Source organism: Rhopilema esculentum, chromosome 3 (assembly GCF_057945365.1).
Source record: "Rhopilema esculentum isolate cy_ngs chromosome 3, ASM5794536v1, whole genome shotgun sequence".
Classification (NCBI taxonomy): domain Eukaryota; kingdom Metazoa; phylum Cnidaria; class Scyphozoa; order Rhizostomeae; family Rhizostomatidae; genus Rhopilema; species Rhopilema esculentum.
This window is the reverse complement of record NC_142817.1, coordinates 1,460,843-1,487,175: the sequence shown is the minus strand read 5'-3', so window position 1 is coordinate 1,487,175 and position 26,333 is coordinate 1,460,843. Positions and strand designations below refer to the sequence as shown.

The 26,333-nt window shown below is 35.5% G+C and overlaps 1 protein-coding gene across 2 annotated transcripts in view; it reads right to left on the bottom strand.

Moving 5' to 3' along the window:
* Positions 1-5,418: 5,418 nt before the first annotated feature.
* Positions 5,419-26,333, bottom strand: part of LOC135692943 (cyclin-dependent kinase 17) — a 34,903-nt gene continuing 13,988 nt past the window's right edge. The window contains exons 1-17 of one of the 2 annotated variants that reach the window (XM_065211300.2): positions 20,180-22,023; positions 18,463-18,519; positions 17,307-17,341; positions 16,752-16,831; positions 15,385-15,479; positions 14,851-14,913; positions 13,968-14,029; positions 12,968-13,029; positions 11,743-11,803; positions 11,123-11,182; positions 10,693-10,783; positions 10,311-10,374; positions 9,714-9,762; positions 9,398-9,440; positions 8,720-8,810; positions 7,778-7,861; positions 5,419-7,328 (exon numbers count right to left, since the gene is read on the bottom strand). In XM_065211300.2, coding sequence (XP_065067372.1) covers positions 7,294-7,328; positions 7,778-7,861; positions 8,720-8,810; positions 9,398-9,440; positions 9,714-9,762; positions 10,311-10,374; positions 10,693-10,783; positions 11,123-11,182; positions 11,743-11,803; positions 12,968-13,029; positions 13,968-14,029; positions 14,851-14,913; positions 15,385-15,479; positions 16,752-16,831; positions 17,307-17,341; positions 18,463-18,519; positions 20,180-20,269 — 1,122 coding nt within the window. In that variant the 5' untranslated portion in view covers positions 20,270-22,023 and the 3' untranslated portion in view covers positions 5,419-7,293. Of the gene's footprint in view, positions 7,329-7,777; positions 7,862-8,719; positions 8,811-9,397; positions 9,441-9,713; positions 9,763-10,310; positions 10,375-10,692; positions 10,784-11,122; positions 11,183-11,742; positions 11,804-12,967; positions 13,030-13,967; positions 14,030-14,850; positions 14,914-15,384; positions 15,480-16,751; positions 16,832-17,306; positions 17,342-18,462; positions 18,520-20,179; positions 22,024-26,333 lie in introns of those variants that run through there. The other variant, XM_065211299.2, reaches the window with a different exon arrangement.

The window sequence follows — 26,333 nt, the reverse complement described above, 5'->3', positions numbered from 1 at the left end:
CCTAGATCTTTCACTCTCCACATCTCAGGGAATTCGTTATAGGCTTAACTGATATTGGACCTGTTCTTTCTGTTAATGTGGTCAAACCATACCAATTAGATAAAGATGAAATAAAACTAGAATTAGAATAACGATTTCAATGTCAAAAAAAATAGTTGAATAAATCACCACCTTACCACTGGACCACAGAAAAAGAAAAATTCTGTTCTATTAAACTTTTTCCTTTTCTGTGACTTGACTAGCAAGAATCACACGTAACCAGTACGTGACGGCATCGAAGGGTAGCATAGGAAGGGGGTGTGAATACCCAATGTTATCTTCGAATTCATTTCATTCAACTGAAAATAGCAACATTTACTTAGAAGCTAATTTAATTTTTTTGTAAGAGTGGGTCGTCAGTTTAGCAGTTTGCGAATAAACATGTGCATGACAAACAGGTAAATAAATCAATTAAGACAAAACGGATATGGTACAAGGAGTACGAAACATGTCGTCAAACTTAATGAAAGATTGCTAATGCTTTCAACTCTAGATAAATCATAAGCTACTCTTTATCAAATAGAATGAAAATCGCCACTACAGCACAGCCACTCTAAAGACCTCATGGGAGGGTAGGGTAGGGATTCTTATCCGCAAACAAGTTATTGACGTGTGACCTCAAAATTTAAGTACTGACACAATTTCACGTGCAAGAACAACTTGAAGTCACTATCAAGCTTGCATACACAACTCGATTGTAACCTTCTCGAAAATTATACTTTTTTCTTTCTCCTAAATAGATTCAGTTTCAAAAACATGACCAGCATTACTCTTTTTAAGTTGACAAAAGTGCATTGGGTAGGGGCAGGTAGTATTTTCTGAGATTTGGCTAAGGCAAATAGATCTGGTACAAAGCACAGAAATGAGACAAAGGAGACTCATCTCGTAAGTAGCTTGTGCCACAACCAGGGCCGTCGCTACGGGGGATGTGGGGGGGGGTGTGACACCCCCCAGGCCCTAACCTTGTCGGCAAATCTTCGAAAATGGAAGTCTTGTCGTCAACTTCTTGAAAACTGGCAAATTTTCAGAAGAAAGACAAAGAATTTTGCCATTTTCAAATAGATATTATCGGTTGTTGATGACAGCACCAGTCACAGTTGAAATTTATGGAAACCTAACGAGAAATAATTGATGATCATTCAAACTCTCTCGTGCTAAAGGCCAGGCGCGATCTGGCCCGAGTGGCAAAGTGGCGATCCCCACCGGGCCTTCAGACATGTAAAGTAATGAAAATTACGGGCCCTTTCTGCAAAAGTTGGAGTGGAGAAGATAATTTTCATAAACTGGAAATCACAGCCAAGGCATCAAAATGAAGTCTGCGCGCAGGCCAAAGGGCCCCACTATGACCAACATCCACTATACAGAAACTCTATTTCAAATTTCGCACAAAGGCAAATCTGTCCTCCTTCCTAGAGAAATAATTTGAAACTGTATGTAGCGATCAAGGAGCTGTTGTTTTTAGTTAGTTGTCTAGAGTCGCCATTATTACATATCTAGCTAATAATGACCTTCCACACATGATCGAACGTTCCCTAGGGTCATATCACTTTAAGGGAAGAAAGTTGCGCAGGAAGAAAGCTTCTCAAATTGGAAAATTTATGGAATCAACTTTGCAAAAAAAGCGAAATAGGAGCTTTGCAAAAACAAACTTTTGCGTTTTAGCGAAAATCATGGACTTTGCGTGAAAAACATTTCTATTCAATCGAAGTTTCCTTCTATTTTTATTCCACATGATACCAGCAAAACACCGAAAAACAGGTTTTCTTCTGTAAAAGTTGTCCAACTTTATAGATCTTCGCCAAAGTTTTAAAGAGGATCAACAGCAAAATTTTCTAGATATATCAAAAAAATAAATTTTCGCAAATTTAGTATTTCAGGAAGTTTTGCGTATCAATCATCCCCTATTTTAGGCCATAAATGCTAAAAAACGCAAAGGTTCCTTCCCTCACAAATTTCATCCCGTGAAAATTTCTTTCCGCGAAAGTTTCTTCCTTAAAAGTAGTAAGCAACAGTTGAAGGCCTTCCCCTGCTGCCCTTTAAGTTTTTCTTTTTCTCTGAAACCCTCTGCAAGGGGCATGCTTAAAAGTTATAATGAAGTTTTTCTATTTGCTAATTGTTAAATGAACAACGTGTTTAGAATAATAAAGTTTGGTACAGACTAAGGAATCTGTATCGTTTTAGGTTCTCTCAATGATGTTTCAGTGTGAATAAGTTTGTAGGTCAAATTGTAGCCAAGATACTAATCTAGACAAATTAAAAGATGACACATAAAAGAAAAGAACATGCAGGTTGAATTTTTGATTATTTTCTTGGCTCAATTTCAGAATACTATATATATATATATATATATATATATATATATTAGGTTCGCTTGAAAATATTGCAAAAGTTGTCAGACTAGGATTGGTATTTTGAACTGTTATTAGAGTTTTTTAGAGTTACAAATAGAACCATTGTTTTGCTGTTATTGTGCAGAGTTTAACTCCATACATCGAGTCCTTGATATAAATAGAGAACCACAACCGTCAATAATTGATTTAAACTGAGCATATTTTAGCCTTTTCTCGCATTAGTAGGTGTTGCTCAAAAAAGGTTTTCTGCCAAACCCTGAACCGGAACCTTTTGGTTTGCTGGCTATCATGCAATTATGACACTGAGCAAAAATATAACTGAAATATAGCTGTTTGAGAAAAATTATTCGCGAGTTTTATCAATGATGATTATGATCATGTGAGAACCACGCCCGTATCTGTTGCCACGCCCATTTTGTCGGCATCCCCCCTCCCCCATAAAAATTTTCTAGCGACGGCCCTGGCCACAACTAAGGCCAGTGATAGTGTAAAAATAAAGACCAACTAAAGATTCCAGTGATTTATCTTTTCGTGGCATTTTTAGTTTTATTTGAATTGTCTTTTTTACTAGCTTTCATGTCGATTAACTCGTAATATCTTTCCTTTTTCTTTTCTAAAGTACGTATTTAAGAATAAACATAGAGGCAAAACCACTGACACCCTTGATGAAAATGGTCGAGATTCTTAGATGTAGAAATTTGAATGGATCAGCTCATTTCTTAAGATTTAAAAGTAGTGTCATTGTCACTGACAAAGAGTTGGTCCTGAATCCATTCTTCGTTTTCAAACGAAACCGGTGAGGTTAAACAACTAGGACGGGTTGAGGCTATAACCAGGTAGTAGTGACTACCGTTTCTGTCCCAATATTTTCTCTCCTAAGAACACTATTTTGCATGCTTTCGTTATTAAGATGTTATTTGTATACACATTGACTGGATAATATGAAAAATCAAAACTATGAACGGAAAGACAGGTAAAGTACCATCCCGTCACTAAGAAACTCATTTTGTAAAAACAGCCTGCTCGGTTTTTTATAAATGAAAAACAAACAAAACAGGCTGACTAATATTTTATAATTACAGCATGAAACACACAAAATGTGGATGTATATTTGAATAGAAACTATGAAATCTGCTTTTGTGGCTAATTTTAAAGAAAATTTTGGACAGATTGTTCAGATTTAATTAAGCTTTGGCTTGATAGTACTCTCCTATGTAAAAAAGGAAGGCAGATGATATTAACTGTAGTAGGTACCAGCCATGTGGACTAAATTTCAGACTGATTAGTTTCTTTTATCAGAGTAGAAGTGGTGCCACCTGGCAGGCTGCTGTTTCTTGCAAGTTGGTTTCTTAATGGCGGGGTTATACTGTAGAGACAACATTTTCAACTTTTTCGACTTGAAACTTCTTCGTGGAGCTGCTCTTCCACATTCTTAGATTAATTTCAATTCACACACAATCAATAAAAAATCAGATGAATTGAAGTCAACTAAACTGGAGGATGTTAAACTTTTTTCCTTGGTTTCTGACCTAGACTTACAGTTAGTAAATCTCAATTATTCATGCAATGCTCTGTTTAATAAAATTGACCTCGAAAATCGTCGAAGTATTTAGATTTATGCCCAATTATTTCCTGCGAATCTTCCACATTAAAAACAGATGACTTCTCAATTTCGTTCTGCTTCTTAAATGACCTAGCAGCATGGAGACTATCAAGCAATCTGAAAATAATAAGTTAAATTTTCTCACAACTCTTACAATACAGTTTAACAAGAATATGGGTTGTGAAACATCAATGCTAATATATTCTTATAATATAACATTTCCCAATAGCATAAGAATTGGGCTTGTAGAAGATTAAGATTCATTAACCACAAAACAAGTTTATTTCTTTCCTTCTTTTGCAGAGTGTTATACTTTGATGGTAGGTAATGTCCAAACGTGAAATTGTGCTAGTTATTAAAGGATAAATTTTGGTGGCCATTAGAGAACCATTGAAAGAAACATCAACTTAGCTTAACCCTTAAATAAAACATACGATTAAAGTAAATACTGATAAACTAAAAATTGCAAACAAAAACTTTGAAGTTGCAAATCTAAATATGACCAGCTTTTTTATAAAGAACTTTATAAAGAACTTTGAAGCTCCTCATTTTTGGACATATTTCGATAACATTGCAGTACCAAATGCTTCTTAATAGTTTCTTAATTCTAATTGCACATTTAGTGTCCTGAAAGAACCATAGATGCAGGAAATTATTGCAATTCAAAATTTTACCGTAGCTAGAAAACAAGGTCATCAACACAAAGAAGGCAAGAAAGAACTTTTATATACGTAAATGGACAATGTCACTCAAAAGAAACATGTCTACTTAACTGACATCTTCTGATGGAGTCTACACTCTTCGTTTTACTGACATTTTATGCGAGCTCGATTGCAAATGAATGCATCCGGCCACCTCATTTTCAAATTTTGCAGTGATGAAAATATTCAAAACAGAAAAATTTGTTAGGTATCTTGTCTTTAGTAGGAACAGTCTCTTGAATGTTTTCGCCTTCTATATGTTAACTCCGTAGAAAGGGGTTCATCATAAAATAGTGTGCACAGACAGGAAATTCAGAGGACCTTAATCTAGCTTGATGAGATGTCAATAACATCACCATTCAATTAAAAACCTGTCAGTTATAAACCTGTTTTTAACACGCTTTTAATAACAAGGGTTTAAAGAAGATTAATAAAGTGTTTTTTCAGTGAAATACCAGCAACATTATGGCAGTTTTAAACGAAAAGTTGGGGAATGGTTTACTATATTTAAATGAAGTAGTTTGTGATAGTGGCAATACTATAAATCTATTAGATTACATTAAACACACTCTAATTAAAGATGATAATATCATTTTCAACTTTCATCAGTTTCTTATACGAAACTCAATGGGAAGTGATAAATTGGATTTTAGAAGGGTTTAAAAACTCTCGTTTGAATACGACGAAGTGAAGTTTTGAGAACTAGGCGAAAAACACACACATATCATGTTGATCAATTTAATGGCAACCACTTAAGTTTTAGATGAAATATAAACACAACGCTTCGCAACTGATGTTTTGTCTTACGTAGACATAAAATCTGCTAGATAGAGAATCTTCTAGAAAATTCTCGTTATACCTAACACTGGACAAGGAATGGGCATCGAAGCGAGTAAAGTGACATGATTGCATCTACAATATGGTAAATTGTACAATAATGGCGTGCATATAAACGACATCCTGACACTAGAACCGTGCTTTGGTTCTTCGGGTTCTTCGGGTCACAATACTACTAATAGGCCCTCTTAAAATGACTGTCCTACATCAAGTATGATTTTGCGTATCGCAGAATGTACAATCTGATTGGCAAGAGCAAGGAATAAAAAATTTCGACTAAAACTAAAATTTGGAAATAACTGAAATATCACGGGAAATGAGTAGAGTCAGTCCATGATCTTTGTGTCAGCTGCTTTAAAGCAACTATATCAAGATGACCTATTGAATATTCATGCCAGATTCATACAAGATGCAGGCTAGACGTAAAAGCCGCGTTGCTTCCCGCAGGACGCGAGTAGCATTCTTGTGGCTATATATTTGAAACTTGCAGTGTCTCCTAATAGTATCTTCAAACAACAACAAGACTCAACATAGGGACTGAGGGCTACTGGAATCCATTCAAACGTTATAAAGTGGCAAATACTAACAAATTAAGACACGACACTAAAAAAGAGATGCAAGCACATACAATTCTTAACAAACTTCAAATTGTCATTCGCCTAAAATGATCTGAGTCAACAGATCTGAAAAAGGAGCAAGTTGAATAACTTGGCTTAGCCAAAAATTTCTCACAGTCAATGTTAAGCAAGACTATAAGAAAGACTTAAGTGAATAGCACATCGGGGCGGTTCAACACAAGCAACAAAATATAAATGATATCTTTTGGATATTAAATTAAGGGGTATTTTACCTAACATGAGCTGAACTGGACTCCTATGAGAAACAGTTGCTGGAACCTGAGAAAAACCTGGGCCATAACACAGGATTCAAGTGAACAGTGTTTCAATAAAATCCAGACCACTTTATATTCTGGCCACTGTGAAAAAGGCAGTGTACGGAAATCACGAGGCACCGAGGATGAAATGATTTTGAAATACCGCTACACGTAAAGGAACGATTCTTATCATAAAAAAATCTTCGACCGATGAAAATTTCTAACAGACTCTACGTTGACACTTGCAGAAATAAAAAACTTACAATAAAAATGTAAATAAATTTTCGAGATTTCCAAGACTTTTGGATGAATAAAAGAGCCCCGTTAAGAAAGGGCACGCCAAAGACGTTGCCACCACGAAGCCTTTTGAAATACACCTAAAAAGATATATTCCTCCTTCTGTCTCCGGACAAGGCTACAAACGACAACATGTCAGGTATAAGGTATGAAGTTGTCAAGATGCAGAGATCTCTATAAATTTGGACGGCCCACGCCGAAACATGCTTTCAAAAACTCTCCTTTCTTTTGGGTGGCTAGGAGTTTCCTTTTACTTTGTCTGAAGAAAACTTGCCACCTCAAACATAGATATTCTTATGCACTGAGTAGCCAAGTATCTGGTTGAGACAAACTACACGGCCTCGAAGTCAAAACCATGGTAATTGACAACGAGATGTGGCTTCGCAGTGGCTGAGCTGACGCAAATTAACGATCATGGGTAAGATCAGTACTAAATAAAAGAAATTAGAGCTCTAATCAAATTTAAGTGAAATGTAAATATTTACAACCTATAATGAATTAGTTCGATTCTTAAAGGTCGATTCTACGGATATACATATGTATAATACAAACCGCATTCGTTTAATGAAATCGTGTTTTTTTCTTTTTTAACTAAAAGATAACACTAAGTCGCCGCCTTGGTGGACCTGCAAGTAAAAAACACCAAGTTATATATTTCTGTCAGTGGTTTAGTGCTATCAAAGTAACAAGCACAAAAAATTGCGAAAAACAATAGCAAAAGAAGAAATTTCCCAATTTTCGGCATTAACAAGGGCCCCGCCTAGCAGTACACCCCTGTTTTCTGCATAGCTTCCAATTATAGGTCATTATTAAAAAAACTGAAAAGAGACAAACCAGCAGAGATAATGAATAGGAGGCAATGATGCATGTAAATTAGGAAGTCTGTGTTGACATACTTGGGGCATTTAAAACGTATACAGCTCTAGCTGATAGCAATGTACACTAAGTAGAGGGTTTAGTTATACGTAAAATAGCTACTTGAATTCATATTGTGAACGAGCATCATGGCTTATGATAAGAACTGATCAATTCACGCTTGAAAAGTAGGAAAATCCACAAACAAATCAATGCTTACCTTTTCCTTTAGCAGAAGACGTGCTTGTTCTATAGCCAGGATCACGCTGCAATCGAATGTCCGTAGCAGACAGAATTGACGCAGCTAAACGAAAAGAATAACAGAATAGAGGGAGAGGTGCTTACTCTTGTACAGAAACAATTCTCATAACAAATAAAGGCTTTATCGCCATTCTACAAAGCCAGCCACTTTTCATACACCACTGTTGCAATTATACCGTCAATATGCAGTTAAATATTTGATGACGAATTTGCATGTTGTATGAGTTGGTTCAGACTTCTTAAGAGAGGGTAGCTCAATCGAAACGTCATTGGGTATCGTGCAAGAAGCTTTATCAATTGCGTTTGCAGTACCGATAAACAAATCTTGCTACTGTTTTTCATTGATGAATAAATAATAAGTCAAAATTTTTATAGAGGATAAACATTTCAATTTTAACGTAAAATGTTACCTACATTATTAAAGTGTGTCCTGTCCAAAATTAAAGTGAGTACAAACTTAGCCATAGTGATCAAAATCGTTAATAAAACTTTGAAATGTTTTGTTGAAAGTTCTTCAGACATCTAGGTTTGACGATTTTGAATTGATAAGTCATTGTAGATTTTCTCATCCATCGACCGAAAACTAGACTTTGCAACTTTTAATTTAACTTTTGGAATTTCAAGTATAAACCCATTATTTCTGGTATTCTGTAATGAAAACGATTGAAAAGTTTTCACAAAGCTTGCATTCCAGACCTTTGGTTTTTCTTTTAACTCAATCACCTGTGAGCAATGATTAGCATTGTTAATCGTTTTACATATTAGCTTTTACATATTATTTTCTTCTAGAAGCCCAAACTAGATAGGCACAATCTTCTTTGACCGTATTCTGCAATTAAGTCGAGTTGGATTGGAATGAATTGAATGAGGGAATTTAAGAGAGCACTAAATGAATACGTACTGTCGGAAAGAACGTGGATTTTAGGCCCAAGTGAAGTAAAGTATCTATGTAGCATTGCTTCACAGGCTGACGCCCTCATACTTGGTTCATACTGAAAAACAAAATCAACAAAATAAATGAACAACGTAGAGATAACCTCGTATAAACAAATATATCACAAAATGCAGAAAATAATGTCACAAAGCCAATTTGTCGAAATTGAGAGGAATTTCAGGTGTGAAAAATATTCGGCGTTCACTGTGCTCAGAAAGTCGCCCTTATTACGACAACAGGTGAGTCAATTTTGAAGCTTAGAGAAAAAGCAAGATAACAACACCAATGCTCAAGAGCAAAGATTGGGTTGGGATGCATGGTTTTGCAAATGCTAAACGTGCTTCAAACAGAGGATTAAAACTCAGTTCACGACTCAGTCACGTTGAGAAAGTACGTCAAAATCAAACATAGATTGGAATAGTCCATCTCTTAATGGAAGATTACTCTAATCTCTGCACTGTCGCAGCTGATGACACAACTATCGACTGAGAGCATAATCAACAAAGGCAAAAATTGGAAATGATGAAAAAAATGCGAATGTGGCTTCATCTCAATAAGATAGGATGATAAATTGAACGTACGCCTGATTTGCAAAATCTAGTTAAATTTGAATATATTATTGAGAAAACCAAAATTCAAACTCACCACTATGAATTGCTTTAACAAATCTAGACCCTCATTGTCCATTCTAAAGAAAAACGAGAGAAACATTGCGAATGAAAGCGTCTATTATAAATTCATTCGGACTCTCAAGAATGCAACAGCAGCTCCTTGTATCGAAAGAAGAGGTAGAATATTCCTATCTTATCCTGGAATTTTTATTGTACCAACAAATTACATAATTTTTGTGGCACCAGCTGTTTATCAAATGTTTTTATGCATACCGTCTTGTTATTTGCAAAAAGAAAGCTATCTAGATTTAGCAAACTTACAGTAATCAAAAGCACAGAGTTTTACGTACCTTGGGATGTAATTATGCAATTGCTCCGGTCTGTAAATCGGAAAATGACCTGAAAGACGACATGAGTGCATGAGCCAACATCTCAGTGATCAATACTTCACCTAGTTTTGTCTAAGCTATTGTCACGTGCAAAATAGATATAATGGTAAACTGACCAAGAAGCCCTAGGCCTTGTAATACTTTCCTGCTTAAATTAAATAAAGCTTAAATCGGGTTTGAAATTTACGTAGAAAAAAGTAATTCAACTCTTGCGTATGATCCGTACGTATGGGGAAAAGGCTGTTAGGGAACAATTTCTTCTGAACCATAACCTTGATGGGTTCTTTTACTCGCTGAGATAGCAACCGGGAATACTTTTACTGCTGGATTGCAGGAATTATGTGCCAAAACAGTGGATAGAGCCAGTGCTCAAGCAAGCAACCTAAAACACCTCAGTTTAGGGCTTTAATCACTCGGTCACGGCACCAAATAAAACAAAGCTGTGCTAACAGCGCTCTCCACCTTGACTGGACTAATAATTCAATGATACTACTTTCTTTATAAACAAAGCTACCAAATTTAAGAATCTCAAAGATTGTAATAATAATGTGAAGATACCATTTACGAAATCCGGATTGCTTGTAACTCCCGGCCAACTAGCCTCATTCGGGGTTCCCAGCATCTGTGAATTAACAAGGAAAACACGTTAAACCCAATTGAGGCAAAAAAACACAAGAAATTTTTCAAATCCGAACTGATATCTGGTAAAAATGCGCAGAGTACTTTGCAGAGTAAACAAGAACGAGAAAAGTTAAAGAACCAATCGGTATGTATGACATAAGACGATGAAAAGATATTGCAGAAATTACCTAAAACCTATAGGCGGAGAAATGCAAGAAGGTCTACAATTGGTAGAAAAATGCTTATTTGATTTAATGAAAGCTGCTAATTTTTCGTGAAGATGAGTAATTATAATAACAAAAAGAACAAATGAATTTACCTTAAATATCAGAATAAGTTCATTCTCTGCGGTTGAGCCTGGGAACATCGGCCTACCGCTGACCATTTCGTAAAATATACATCCAACTCCCCTAGAAAGACCAAAAAGGGGGATGAGCTTAAGCAAGTTGTTAAAATCATAGAATATATGGAAAAACATATCACTGTGAAGCTTCTCTTATTAGAAACCTCAAAAAAATTGACGACCTCAAATAATGAACATCTTCCCCTAACGGGTACATCAAAATAATTAACGATAACATAGTCCCAACATTTCTTTGAAATCCCGTAAAAGTAAACCCCAGGCAGCTACTTTAGTATTCTTTATCGTATTGAAGATTCACTATATCTAAAAAAAGTATATTTTGGAGTCTAAAACTAGATGCTAAAAGTTTGAAACCAAAAGCGCTAGAAGCAGTGACTGTACTGACCACATGTCGATTGATGCATCATATTCAGTAGAACCAAGCAGGACATCTGGTGGGCGATACCTACGGAGGAGCATCAGTAAACATTGATCTATAAAGCAAACTCAATAAAGACGGCAAATGCAAGCTGTTCAGTTATGACGTAATGATATCACACTAATTGAATACATAGTGATGTACGATATTGTCAAGCATGTTTTTACGTCTGATATTTACGGTTTTCCAAACTTCAAATTTTGATTTTGGTATGGTGACAGGGTTTGGGTTGACACAAGCGAGGATGACAGTAATGAGGGTAACAGGAGAGAGGGTTACAGGGATGATGGTGTTACGGGTTAGGATGGGAGACTATATTAAAAATGGATGACGGCCAAGGAAATAGACAAAAACAAAAGCAATACGATGAATAGCTTTTAGAAGGATTTCTTGCAGGTCTCTTAACTAAACATTCAAAACTCTTGTATTCAATCTGAAACTGATGTCAACAATTTAGAACAAAGAAGACTAAAGTGTTTTTAAGAGCAAGATTGACTTGGTGTTTGAACACCCATTCTTTAACCAGTAAATTATAATTCATGATCTATATTTTCTTGAATCGATAAAATTGACTTGAATCGACTAACCACAAAGTCACAACTTCATTTGAATAAGTTTTTGTTGGCACAGATTTCGCCCTTGCAAGGCCTAAGAACAAAGGAAAAATTAATATAGGATGAAATGTCATATCTTATGAATAAATTAAAGCAGCTGGCATTGACAATTTCACTGAAAAGTACGAAATATTTATGAATATATATTGGAATTCAGATGTAAGATAGTCACGTGGTGGGGACATATGGCTTGTTAACAGCCACGCGTTGTTGAAGCTATAGAATCAATATCTTAATTGGATTTTATACAGATAAAGGATCTTAGTTAAAGTTTAAATCAAATCTTTACATTTTAAACTAAACTTCAAAAAGGAAACGTGATGATAAAGAAACCATTATCAGCTTTTCAACAGTTACTTCTATCTGGTAGCTTATCTAACTATCAAACAAGGACAGAGCTCCAAAGAGTTAAGTAGACGAATGAAATTCTTCAGAACTTTATGATTTATTTGTCTAAAACTATCGAGTTGCATCAAATTAAATACCAACAAAAATATTAGGAATTTCATTCATTTGTAATACAATCATCATATTTGCCATGCTAAATATTTCTCCACGCACTAAATCGCATGTTTTGCTGTCAGCATCCTCAGGGATAACTTGGTCCTCTCTTATCACATCTGTACGTATTCTATATTCATAAGATTTACTGGGATTCCCTTTTTGTTCTTACTCCAAATGAGAAAAAAGCCAGGAACCAATGACTAAACACCAGGGGCTCACCGGTTTAAATATTTCGCAATAAACCTATTGCTGAAAATCGTTGTAGGCCAATTCTTTATAAATGCCGACGATCTCTAAATTTCCTTACGTTTTAACATTTCCGGCTTCGTTTATGCACAGTGTCTATTGTTAATTGCAGAGCCAACATTGTCCCGAATTACTCATACACGAACGAACTTCATCGTTAATATAACGGCTCCCTTTTGATTTCAAATCCACCTAGCTTTCTTAATGTTAAAAAGTGTCCTCTCGTTTATTTCCTGGCATCTCAAGATGATTATTTCCTCGTACCTAATTATCAAAACATATTTTGCGACGATTTTCTTTACAAGCTAATTAGAAACCAAGCTAAAGTTGGTTGGCAATGCAACAAAGATGTGCGAAATCATGAAGATGGTTTGGTTCAAAACATGAAGAAAGTACACCATAGTTGAAATAATTCAAAAAGTTTTACCCGATAAGCCACAATACTTACCAAAATCTGCTAATTTCAGCTCTCCTTTCTGATTTATAAGAAGGTTCTGTGGCTTTAAATCCCTTTGAACAGAACAATATTTCAACGATGAAACCAAAGCCGAAGCAGAACTTTGTGTTTTGTTTACTTATACACAGAAGCAAAAAAACTTAAAACACCGCAAATGTTGAAATGGGAAAAGTAACTAATTACTGGCAAAAATAACAAATGTAAGCTGCATAATAATAAATAATAAATCTAAATCTGATGAAAAAGCTGAATAAAGCTAAGCCAAAACGCATTGCAATTTTATAAGAAGCAAGAAACGATGAACATATCGACAGACAGTAAAAGGCACTACGTCCTGTCAGTCCACCATTAACAATAGATTCTCCGGCGCTTTTATGATCGAAAAAACATCGAGAATTAGCCGATTGGATGCTTTACAATGGGTCATTGTATAGTTCAACCAATGGGAATTTAAATGGCCTTCGAAAAGCGTCGGTGCCTTCAACAGATAAAAACATTACAAAATAATCTCATCTTTTTGATTTTCAAACAACATATGACTTTGATGTAACGAACACTCGAAAATTTTAATAAAATTCGAACAAAATAATTATCTTTAGACTACGCCCAAGCCTGCGGTTTCAATTCTATACAGAAAACATAATTGATTAAATAAGATTAAGCTTAGACGTTCTCTTTTCTGCCGATTTAAACTGACTTTTCACATAGAGAGAATTGATTCGACCTATTTGTAACTAATCTGATGTCCAGGCTATAACTTTTCATATGATGACATTCGACATTTCAGCTTATTTTCAAGATAACAATCTCTAAGCTGAAGGTTAAGCGTAAAGTTGAAAATAAATGTGCAAATGTCAAGGAAAACAGTGCACAAAAACTCGGTAGTAAATTTTAAAGTTATTTAAATTGCGCTAGTCAACATTTATGAATTTTTGGCAATGCCTGGTATTGCCATGACAACGAGCTCTTATACATAATGCTTTCTACATACCTGTGTAGGACCTTCCGCTTGTGGCAGTAGTTCAATCCGCGTAGTAATTGAAAGAGGAAAAGCTGTGAATGAAAAACGTAAATCCTGGTACAGCACCACGATGAAGATATAATGATACGCAAACCTTTTTTGTTACAAGGCTCAAAGAAAGAGGAAAAAGTCACACTACAATATTTGGAATTACACTAAAGTACTAAAGTAGAGAAGCAATAAAGAACCGTTTTTCCATACACTTCAAATTGCGCAAACCTCTTCATTGAGCACAGTATAGCAGATGGTAAACAGATATTTTCATTAAGATCCAAGGACACTGGTCTTCGTATAATTTCAGAATCTGATGTTTAATAGTGTAAAATAAGAAAACAAGGTATTCATGAATTTTAAAGAAGGTTACATCTTCCACTTTAGTTAAGTTCGGGGTCAAAGTGATGAAGCCTCACTTGATTACTATTAAAGGGGAAAGGTGGAAAGTGAAAGTGGCAAGGTGAAAGGCCATCACAAGTGAAGACTTTCACAACACACATAGACAAGTTCTATTATCTACAATTGTCTGATGATTGCATTAAGCGTGAAACTCCGAGTAGCAACTCAGAACCATCCTGTTCAATACACCAAAAGCAAAATCATCATAGATTTAGTGTTTGAAAAGCACTCTAACTTCTTGCAGCAGTTTGGCAAAACGAGGCTGCCACTTAAATTCAGAAAAGAGGCTTTCCACGTTTGAGAATGAATAAAAAAGAATTAAACTTTTCGTCATGAAACTAAGTGTGGAATGGGTCAAAATCTTCTGTAATTCCAAAATATCAAAGATGGTATTAAATCCAGTCAAGCATTAAGGCTCTGGGTAAAGGCAGTGTCGGGAAGAAGTTCTTGGAAATAATACCTTGACATTTGACAAATTCAGAATTCCATTAGATTCATCCATGTAGGACTTTAGATCCCTATCCTATAAAATGAAAAGGAACAGGCAAATTGATAAATTGACAAAGAGAGAATCAGCGCACGTACAAGCAAATGGCTAAAAATGAAAGAAATGATAGAAGAAAATGGTTGCCTGATGACCGCATTAGGGGTGAAGCTAGGAGTTGCAACTTGAACTGTCTTACTTTAAAAACCAAAGCGTTTTACATAATACATACATGATATCTATAATCTGAGTAACTCACTCTTCATCTCCTGAAGAGTGAGTTACTCACGAAACAGGCTTGTAGAGATAAATCATGTAGTCTTATTTTCTTCAACTCTATGATATATCACGCTCTACGTGCTAACGCATTGAGCACTGTGCTACGGACGTATCAAAAGACAAATTTCTACATAATATCTTATATACATAATATCTAACGAAATTGTAACAACGGAAACCTTTCATCTATTGTCTTACAGATTAAAAAACTAACAAAATATAAAGGCTTACGAGATATTCGAAGACTAGCATCATTGACTTGGGTGTATGAACGATATCATGTAATGTCACGATATTTGCGTGTTTCAAATCCTTCAGCAAAGACACTACAAGAAAAAGGAAACCCATAAGGTGAAGTTGAAACTAAAAAAACCTACTTATTTTGGGATGGTGCCCGCTAGTGCTTCTACACAACAAAATTATAATCCTCCAAAGCCAGGCTTGCAGCACAGCAGTATGCTCTAATTTACTATTAAAAGATGGATTTCCCGCAGGGATCATACCACGCTTCAAAAGTGCTACATTCTCGAGGGATCAACATGATTTGCACTAACGAAAAAACTCTGTTTACTGAAAATAGGTTCTTTTCGGCAGTATTTTAATGCCTGGAAAACTGCAACATTGTTCACAGATAAAATCGAATTTCCACGAATTTCCATTTCTTAAGAGAGGATTACTAATTCGATTGAAAATTCGTTCTCGATAATTTCATTCAGAGGACAAGATCATTTAAAATAATCTTCGACTTAGCAAAAATAATCTTTGTCTGCTTATATCAGCATATCAAAAAAGGTATAAAATTTTTTTTAAAGCAGACACAATTACCTCATATTTTAGGAGAATGAAAACTCAACTAAAATTAGTACCACAATCCGATCTTAAGTAAAATTTTATATTCCTTCAGAGTACTAATGGCCACCTTGGAAAATTTTGACGGTATATGTTGTTGATCTTGGAATTCACAAGAGAAAGGGTGGAGGCCATGTCTTCAAAACTTAAAGCGATCCGTTTGTTTTTTACCCAGCACTTTCATCCCAATGAGAGAAAAATCTGCTTAAGCCTGAAACTCTGGCGACCCAGTTACCTTGCCAACAGGGGGTTTTCAAAATCTTTTGCTTATCGGCAAGGTAACAACTTCCTTAACAAACGAGCAATACACAAGCCAACTCGACAGTCAATATTTTACGCATTTTTCTCAATAAAAATGGAATAACAATTTTCATTACCAGCAATGTTTCTTATTCTGATAGCACTTAAAAATTAAGAGTGAAAGTGAATAATTAATGACGATTTACAAGATTGAAGAACATATTCCTTAAATAAGCGATTTTTTATGGGATATGAGGAAACAACCTTAAAAAAACCATGGCAATAAGGTTAAGGTTAACAGATCAACATCACAAGGTTAACGTAAAGAGCTGCTCGGTGTAATCGTGTTTTCAAACAATCCCACCGTTGGTGAGCATTTTATTCATCTGCCCAGACAACCTTTGATTTACAATTTAAGGCTATAGATATATGCAATGTCCTAGGCCACGCTATCCTTAAAACGTGATCTGCGCTAACATATGCAGGAATAAAATATTCGATTAACAGACCTTCGCGAATCGCAGTGCAAGGGGCACCCTCTTCATGTTCCAAACGAATTTCTTTCAAAGCAACAATCGTATCAGTAAGTCTGCCAAATGATAAAAACTTTAAAGAGTTTCTCGTCAAGGTATTGTATTTAAATCTGATGCATACAATATAAATTTCATATAGAAGCATTTTTACCTAGCTATAATAAAAAAATTGCGTTATTTGCTTCTTGATTGTGAGATTTTTGTTGAAATACAAATTACAAACTTTCATTAAGATTGTCAAAATGTTTTAACAAGCAACGCACTACAGATAACCACCTTGAATAAACGAAGTAGGCAACCAAGATTCTTTTCAATTCTTAGATAAGAAAACATTATTTGTCATCAAAAATTTTTCTGAAATCATACACAACATATGAAATTTTGATTAAAAACGAGGTATCTCTCAAAGAAGGTTTGAAACTAGCAGGAATTGAAATCTTTATTGCTTAAAATAACATCAAAACGTTAAGAGAAATCAAACAAAATATTTATGACATAAAAAAATATTTATGACACAAACATTATGCTGACCTGCTTTTTCCTTTGAAAACAGTCGCATAAGTGCCCTGTAAGAATAAAGCCATAACATTGATAAAATATTCACGAGATAAACACACAGAATTAAATAATTTACAGCACTGTGGTACAGACAGAATCTGGTGATTTCCCTGCATCCATTTTGACCTGATAAAAACAGTGCGAAGCATCCACAGTTAGGCTAAAAAATGATTTCAACTTTCTTACTCCAATGATAGGATTTTTTTGGGAATTGACAAACTTTGATGAACATTTTTATTAAGAACCGAAGCGTAACAGTGAAAGTACCCCAAAAATGGAGAGCTCAAAACAAGAGACAAATATTTTGTCCCAAAATTTTTCGTTTGCGGTAAAAACCTAAAGTCGAGCCACAAAACATTGGACATATCTCTAAAACAGAGAGCAACAGAAAGTTTCATTGTTCTTCAAATGTGAAATACTCAATCTTTCAAATCTGTGAAATCTCTCAAAAAAAAGATGTAGACAAACAGTGCCCGTATCTAAGACAGTCATATTTCTTCACATGGACGGGTCATTTCACCTTATCTTTCTACATAGCTGCGTTATCAAGGGAAAAACATGCCGATACCATGTCCAAGCTCCTAGTCAGTTATTCTGTTGTGTTTAATTACACTTGCGTTACTACTGCTTGTTATGCATGGGATTCTAGCACAGATAGTGAGGGTAAATTTTGCTAAGTAATTATGCTGTGCTCACATTTAGGCACATAGACTTTGAAATTTAATAGAACGGGTAGTGTCGTTTGTTGCGATAGGCGTGATCAGTGCATCAAATTCCCTACTATTCAAGCCAACGCTACTTTCAACAAAAAAGACGAGATGCTTGTAAGCTGGCGGTGATCGAAGTTCAACCATGTTAGGTGCAAGCTTAACTACATGTAAGCACAGAGAACAAAAAGGAGAGATATCAAGGTTGTAATATTTTCTCTGTTTTCACAGTAAATGCTCTTTAACTTCTCAACAAATCAAATAGCCTCAAATAAAAAATTTCACGCAAATTGTCCCAAAAGTGCAGTCAGGATAAGCCAGCATTTTCTCATCTGCTCTTGCTACGAAGTGTATTCGCAATTTCGTTTGCACAGGAAACTGGGCACCAATAACGTAAAAGAAAGGAAATAAAACAAGATTACCTCGCCAAGCTTGTCCAACTTTGTGTAGGTTTCGAGCCGACCGTACCCCATATCAGACTAAAAGTGAAAACAAAAACCTTTATGACATGCAGCCTAGGATTCACTATAAGCTGACAAGTTTATCTTGATAAGAACCAACCGCTAAGCATCTTTCTCGCAAAGACGCAGCAAAATATTATTCAGATTTTAACAATTTGTAACCACTTTTTCAATTGTATTACAAAAAAAGAAAGAAAGAATGTTCACCCATAACTACGCCTGGTAAATATGCAGTTATCGAAAAGCAAGAATCTCCAAATCATTCCAGCTAAGTTTGATGGATTTCTACTTTCTTAGATAAAAAAGAGAGTGTAGAAATGCTGTGGAGTTTAAAATCTCTATAACATTAACTTGTGTATCTTATTCGCTTATTTTTTCATGACTTTCAAGCTTAGTAGAACGAGTTTCACTAGTTTTACTACCAGAACATGAATTAATAAAAGTCAGTCTTGGCCAGTGAAACTTTAAAGTTATTTAGAAATAAGAAACGGTTTTACAAAATTTAACCAAAATTTCAGATTAATTCTTAATAAAAATAGAAGACAAGCTTTGGAATACTGTAATAACATGGAAGCAACAAATAACTTCCTAAATAGACAGAAAGTATTATTCTGTTCGTTGTGACTGTAAATATTATTCTGATTGGTGTTGATTCTATGCGTTAAATCTCGTACAAAAGACAAAACAACTCTCCATTTTCACTGCTAAAGGTTTGAAGATACCAGCAATACAGCCTTTGCAATTGTGAAAAATATATAGCGCGAAATGTTTAGCAAATAGAAACAGGTGAAGATGTACAAAACCTTCTAACACACGTGGCTGTGATAGACGATCATGGCTTCCTACAGCTGATAAGCTAGTTGCATTGATAAGTACGACGAAACTTTTACAAAACAATCGCCTGATTGCTGTAGTATGATACTATAAAACCATGTTTTAAAAATCACTTTGATATTTAAAACACATCCCTTATGTATGGCAAAACCAGAGAAGGCGAGAACGGAAAAATGTCCACTCTATTCGAATCATATAAATTAATAGATTTCTAAGCAGGAGGCTATCATACAGAAAATTTTCTCACGAAGCACCAATTTACCTGTGCACCAGCCACGCCCTAACATGTTCAGATAACCTTTTTTCTAATCGCAATCCAGGAACATAACGAACTGATCGTTTGTTTTTGTTATTCGTTTGATATCAACATAAATTGATTGGTGGAGGAATTACAACTCTAATAAAAAGCAAGCAATTTTGTAACAACTGAACATGTTTATTGCGAGTACAATCGAGTTAATTCAATATTTTACTCGCGAATGTACTGAAGCCTCGTGAGTTTCTTGAACGTACGCGCACGTCGCTGCGATCCCTTTTTAAGAAGCTGGGAACTCAAATATCAAAACAGCATATTCCATATTATCATCAACGGCAAACATCAAACACACCAAAATCCAAGTTTTAACAAGAAAATAACTTTACAAAACTTCAGCAGGAAACAGCACCTATCAAGCAAAAGTTTCAAAACTTAACGAACTTCGAAAATGATGCAAATTACGTCACCATCATAACCTCCTAGGATAAACATATTATCGAATGTTTGCGTTTACAATTCCCAATAGCCGAAACAAGGCGTTACAAGAAGCGTTTAGATTACGCGGTCCCCACCAAAACAACAACTTACTACTTTATCATGCTTCTCCAACCCACCACCTTCCTTCGGTTTACGTACAGCCATGGTCAGAATTTTCAGCTTCCTCCATTTGGACGACATCGTGACGTCGTGCTTCTTCGTTGCGTATATCCTGGCCGAAGCACTTATCCCGATCAAGCCTGCCAAACCTAAACGTACCAACAACAGACTTTTCTCTATCTAAAATTTATGCAAAATTTATGCAAGCTGGACAGTCAAACTGTACCTGCCCAACGTTTGATTTCCCACCAACAAATTAGGTTCTAAATCAATTTATGCAAAATTCATGCAAGACGAACTCACTGCGATTTAAACCTTAAAATCTTTACATTTAAGCTTAAAGCAACCAATACAAAACTAACCACGTTATGGACATTAAGTTTGTTGTAACAGACATTGATGATCGCAGATAAAAGCTGATGTTTTAAACAATAGGAGAGGAATAGCGTAACAGCAAAGTTGGATTGCAGAAAAAGCTTTGTCGTTAAACTCGCTTTTATGTAGACGCATTGTAGCAATTTTTCAAAGTGAACTTAATATTTGCAATGTACTTAAGTAACCGCATTTCGACATACAGTAAAAGCCTCTAATGCTCCTCAGCTGGGGTTCTGGGAAACAGCTGATATGCAATTGCTGACAATGATGTATGCGTATTTACCGTTATACACCCATAAGGAAACATCGATCACGTGCCACAACCCCCGTTCTTGGAAATTAAGAAGCAGCTTAGACACCTATCAGAACTGAAATCACCGGGGAAGGAAATGTCTGAGACAGAAAAATCCCTGGCAATTAACGGTAGAGATTAGCAGGAATTCCAGCCGCTCAAATTCTTGAAAACACTTCATGTTAGATGGAAAAAACTGCAATGTTGCTGATTTTTCGACATTCAAATAGTACACGGGATGAATAACAAGTCGATCATTACAGCTTGTTTACTGGGGTCTGAAGCTGGTTTTCAACTAAACCGCGACAATCACACAGTTCTCTTCACATACAGCTACAATACCAAGCTACAACATCAGTACAAAATCCATGAATTCGAGAAAGAAGCTTCTGGGAGAATCTCGTGACAGAAGTGCCGATACCCTCCTCAAGCAATATAGAAAGTTTTCTTCCAAAAAGCTGAAATCAGCATTAGACTCCAGGGACTTTCCCCAGTCATACCGTAGCGTACGTGTTTTTATTAAGGGATACAATGTGTTTCTTGCAAGGAATATTTCTAAGGGGAAAATTACCCATCCAGCCCCATTCCTATGTTTATAACAATATTTATTTTGCAAGTGGGAACGAAAGTAAATCCCTAGATGAAATCTGTTAGAGAAAGGGTATCGTTTCTTGCTTAGTGAATTCGTGCACACCACCTGGTATGATCAACATCTTAGAAAAAGGAGAGAGACGGTCCTTGCACTCCGGATGCTACACCCTGTGTTATATCTGTTGGATAAGATTGCGAATACCAAAAATCACAACTACCTTTTGCGAAAAATTACGAGCAGGTAAATTTAGCAGGGGCTAAACCGTCGAATTCATTGGGGTACACCTGTTTGCATATGCGGCGGCACTTATCTCTAGATTATGGCATTGATTACGTGAAACTATATTTTAAAAGGTTCCCAAATTTTACGCTTTCTTTTCAAGAGCCACAGTTGATTGTTTTAACAAGCCCATCTGCTCAGTAAACTGTGCACATTTTACATCGAGATTAACCACTACATGTGAAATCGTCTTACAAAAACATAAAAGGTTTCAGTAAGCTATTCGAGAGGGCCCCCTGTTCGGCTGGAAAATATGATTTGGAAAAAGTTGACGTTCAGCAGGGTCGGGGGCATGAAGCTGCAAATTTAAAATAGCGTCAGCCCCCCCCCCCAAAATGACAGTGAAAATCTAAAAAAAGTATTCAGACCTTTTCGTGATGGCAAAAGCCCTTGACCGTAAAAATGCATTTTGCTGACCACTTCATATTTCGCGAAAAGCCGAAAACATGGAATTGTTTTTAATTTTTTTTCATGATTTCTTTCTCATTGTTTTTCATCTATTTCCTATTAATGATTTTTCTTTACCTCATCAAGTCGTTTTCCAAGCCTCGTCTCTTTACCTTATCTAGAAAATAGCTTCCTTTTCTGCTACTCTGACACGGCCTCTTTTTCAGCTCAAATGACGTCTCTACCTCATCTCCACGGCCTCTTGCCTTTTCAAAATTCGTCGTCCCTCTTTCTTAACCTTCTTTAAATAACTTCAGGTTTCTTAGTTTCATCGAGACACTCCTGTTAAACCTACTGCACCCACTCTCCACAGAACAGTGTTGGTTGCAGAGTTACTCTAGTGTCTCTAATAGACGACACCCCCACCCCCCACCCTTTATTAAGTTCAGAAGAATTTGCCCTCCTCTCCGTCGCTTATTAGCACCCCCCTTCTATTAAATTTTACAAATCTTTCATGACCAGAACGCGCAATTTTCACTTGTTCATAATTTTCCTTGTTATGTTATGTAGCTATTTTTAATTGTCCCCTTGTTATGTTTGTCTATCTTTATCTCTAACCATCTAGTAACCAGTGCCGCCATCCTACTAATTTCATTGCCTTTTAATTAAAAGATTTACCAACATCCACTCGTTTTATTAGCTACCCTTTGCTATTGAAATTTGCTGACATTTTATTGAAAATATGGAAAAGAATCGAGCCTCAATCAAGCATAAAATTAGGGTCATTTTGGCATAAAAAATCAGTTCACCTAATTCATACAGGATTTTCATATGCAACCAGCAATTCTTATGCTATTTAGTAATCTGTAAAACACGGAAGCAGATGCGAGTTCGAAAAACAAAGAATATAGCCAGAGAATTTTCCATATGGGAAAAAGAGCTTTTTCATATAGAATATAGTGCTTTTAATTTGTATACATCCAAATTAGTGTGGTATCTTATTCAAATAGTTTTAAAAGACAATCCAAGCGCCATGTTTTCTCATATTTCGACCTGTCTGTGTTTGCAAATTGATTTTGTCGTTGTGGTTTCCAGTATTTTCTGTGACCGAATTAGTATGTGATGGAGCTCACGAGGGGTGAAATTCAAGGTCTAAACTTTTAAAAAACAGTAACATTGCTGCAAAGGTGCCTTTCATGCAGCCGGAATGTAAAATGTTGAAACTGACTTATTTAATTGTCATAAAAATTATTTAATTGCCTTGTCATAAAAAGGATTCTGGTTTTTCGATTAATCATGTGAGTGTTAGCAATTGAAATTTGGAAACTTGTAAAAACCGCGTCTAACTTTACTTTAGTAAGAGGAGACATATTTTGAGACAATCATCACCCATCTTCTCTAAGAAAATGGTTTATATATGATCAATATAAATATCCGTGTTGGGTGTTAACTAGACTTACACCGTGAGCCTCTGTTTCGATACTGCCTCACTTTACGGGCGCTACAACAGAGCTATGTAGCAAACTTTTGAACAGAAACAATTTTTATCAAGGAAATTACTCAACAATATACCCTTCAATATATAATATCGCATATGCTATTTAACATAAATAAACTTCCTTCTTTAACATACAAAGAAATAGGTAGTTTGACCTTTGTAGTAAGTACATGGAAATATAGCCAAAAACTGCAAAACAATACTAAAATAGTAAAAACTAGACAAAATTTTTGAAACCTTATTGGCAGATGTTACCTTGCATAAATTTGGTCTGCGCGTATCACTTTTGTCTCCATGGTTTTTCTTTCGATTTTAGATCTTCAAGATATGGAGTTCGTTTATGTGAAAGAAGATTTGAACATCTGTCCCAGCTTATGCGTGGGTCAGTGCGTGAAGCGAAAGCACTGCTAGCGTGTAGGCTGCCGTCGAAAACTTCAAATTCTGCACAGTTTTCTTGCTATTTTCGTAAATTGCAGCCACTATACTAATGTTAAATAGCTTATAAATTCATTAATATTTTAAAATTGCGACATTTCAAAGATTTTGCCAACGGGCCTCTGCATTTTTTCCGATACCGTGCTTATCAGTTAGCCCAATTCTATTCATGCTACGTTTGTGAAACGAGATAGTAGAAACCATTGCTGAATCTACAGTTAATAGAAAATGTCTACCACCAGTATCTAATGTTAATCTTCCATGTTCTTGTACATCACATAATTGAATGTGACATTGTTTTTATGATAAACGTAACATGAATATAGAGAATATTGATATCGCAGTTGCGCATGTACTTCACACAAGCATCATTTCTCGAAACCCTGCTTTTCATTTTTCGATTCCCTTGTAAGACCTTGGTACAACAAATATGTAATGAGTAGCTTCAACTTCAAAGGAGTGGAAAAGGAAAAATATATAAACACGCCCTTTTGTGATAAAAAAGGCTGGCTTTTAGGCTTTCAAGGGAAATCGTTTGGCGAAACCAGGGAAAATGTCTTGGCTGTTTGTTAATGACTGTTTGACAGGCGTAATGACTGTTTGTTAAAAAACAATAGGTAAGATATATATCACAACAGCAGTAGAATCTACAAAAACATTGGATGTGAGGTGACATCTTTTTGTATTTCAAAACAATCTTAGCGACTGCTAAAACTGTTATTATTTTAGCTCAATATAATGTTATTTTTTGCATCGATGTTTATCTTCAAACACTCACACAGCAGGCAACGGCTAACGGCAAACAAACTAGAAATTGCTGGTCTGGTCTAATAACAAAACCGGTTTGGAGGACACAACTGAGAAACCAAATAAGAATTGGAAAAGAGTAGCATCAACTAAAAACCCTGCTAGCAAAACTAACATGAATTGTCATTTTTTCTGTAAATAATCTGAACAAAATGTTTAGAAGAGTATTTGCATGTTGGTATATATAGTTAAGTTTTTTTCTATTTTAATGAACTAGAATAGAAAAGTATTTTCGCCTGAAGAACAGGGTGAAAAAACAACATAACCTTTCTAGCTACTAACCAACTACGTTGTCTAGATCGATATTTCAACTATCTTAGGAAGAGAATCGCCTTTGCAGAGAGTATGCTAGTGTTAGAAAGCTCCCAGATATCTAATGTTCTTGCGTCATATAAGAACTATTCCTGATATTTGTTTCGTTAGGGGAAATCAAATATTCAAATAAAACATATGAGAAATTATGTGGGAGAGAAAAGAAATCTTTACTGTATAGAGAATTCAAGAACTTAAACGTTAACAAACAGAACAAATCTGCGGTACTGTTTGTAACAATAAAAGATATGGCAGCCAGCGGGTGTGCAGATGTCAGAAATTATGGGAGAAATACGAATATAAGGTCGCTGATCATACAAAACTCTGGTGATTGATTAACTTGCTCGCTGGAAGAATAGAAAAGCTACTCGTCCTGTTTGCGAACTACTGATTTAAATCTTCAGAACGTTACAAAAATTATTATTCACCTAGCCGTTGTGGGCACTTTTTGAAATTGTTTCATATTCTGTCTGTGGTATATAGGCTTCTAGCATCGTTACTGAAATCTCAGAAAAATGCCCTGTAGAGTTCTGGCTGTTATTTCAAAAGAAAACGGAGATTTACCAGGACCATAAATTCAAATGCAAAAAATATTCCCTGGATAACAAGAGATGCATCACTGTCAAGAAGAAAAATGTTGGCCTAGCACTTTTTTATTATAGCCCCTGTAAGACAGTGAATAATTTTGCTATCCCACTTTTCCTTTCAGCTTTCGCCTTAACAGCAGAAATAAGATAAAAGATTGTCCCGTTTCTTTAATAAACGGTCTCCTACAAAACATGAATTTGCTAATAAATTTGCTAATAAATTTGCTCTGGTTTTGATAACAGAGAGAACATTTCCAAAAACACTTGGATAGGCATGTTCTTATGCTGTTCTCGATTTTTTGACAGAGCCTCGGCATTCTCATAAAGTGTGCTTTTACAAAATGAGTGGAAAAGATTTGAAGCAAAAACCTTTTGAGTAAATCTTTCCTCCTTAAATGACAATGAACCTTTAAAACTTCTTACCTTAACTTGCAATTGAATTCAAACAAAGAGGACTAACTTAAAGAAACATTTGCATCTGGTCAGAATTTTGGCGTTGAATCCGAGTCCGGTTATTAAACCTTGCATCGAACGTACTTGAAAATGCAAGACGCGACAAATAATTTAAGAGGTTTATACAA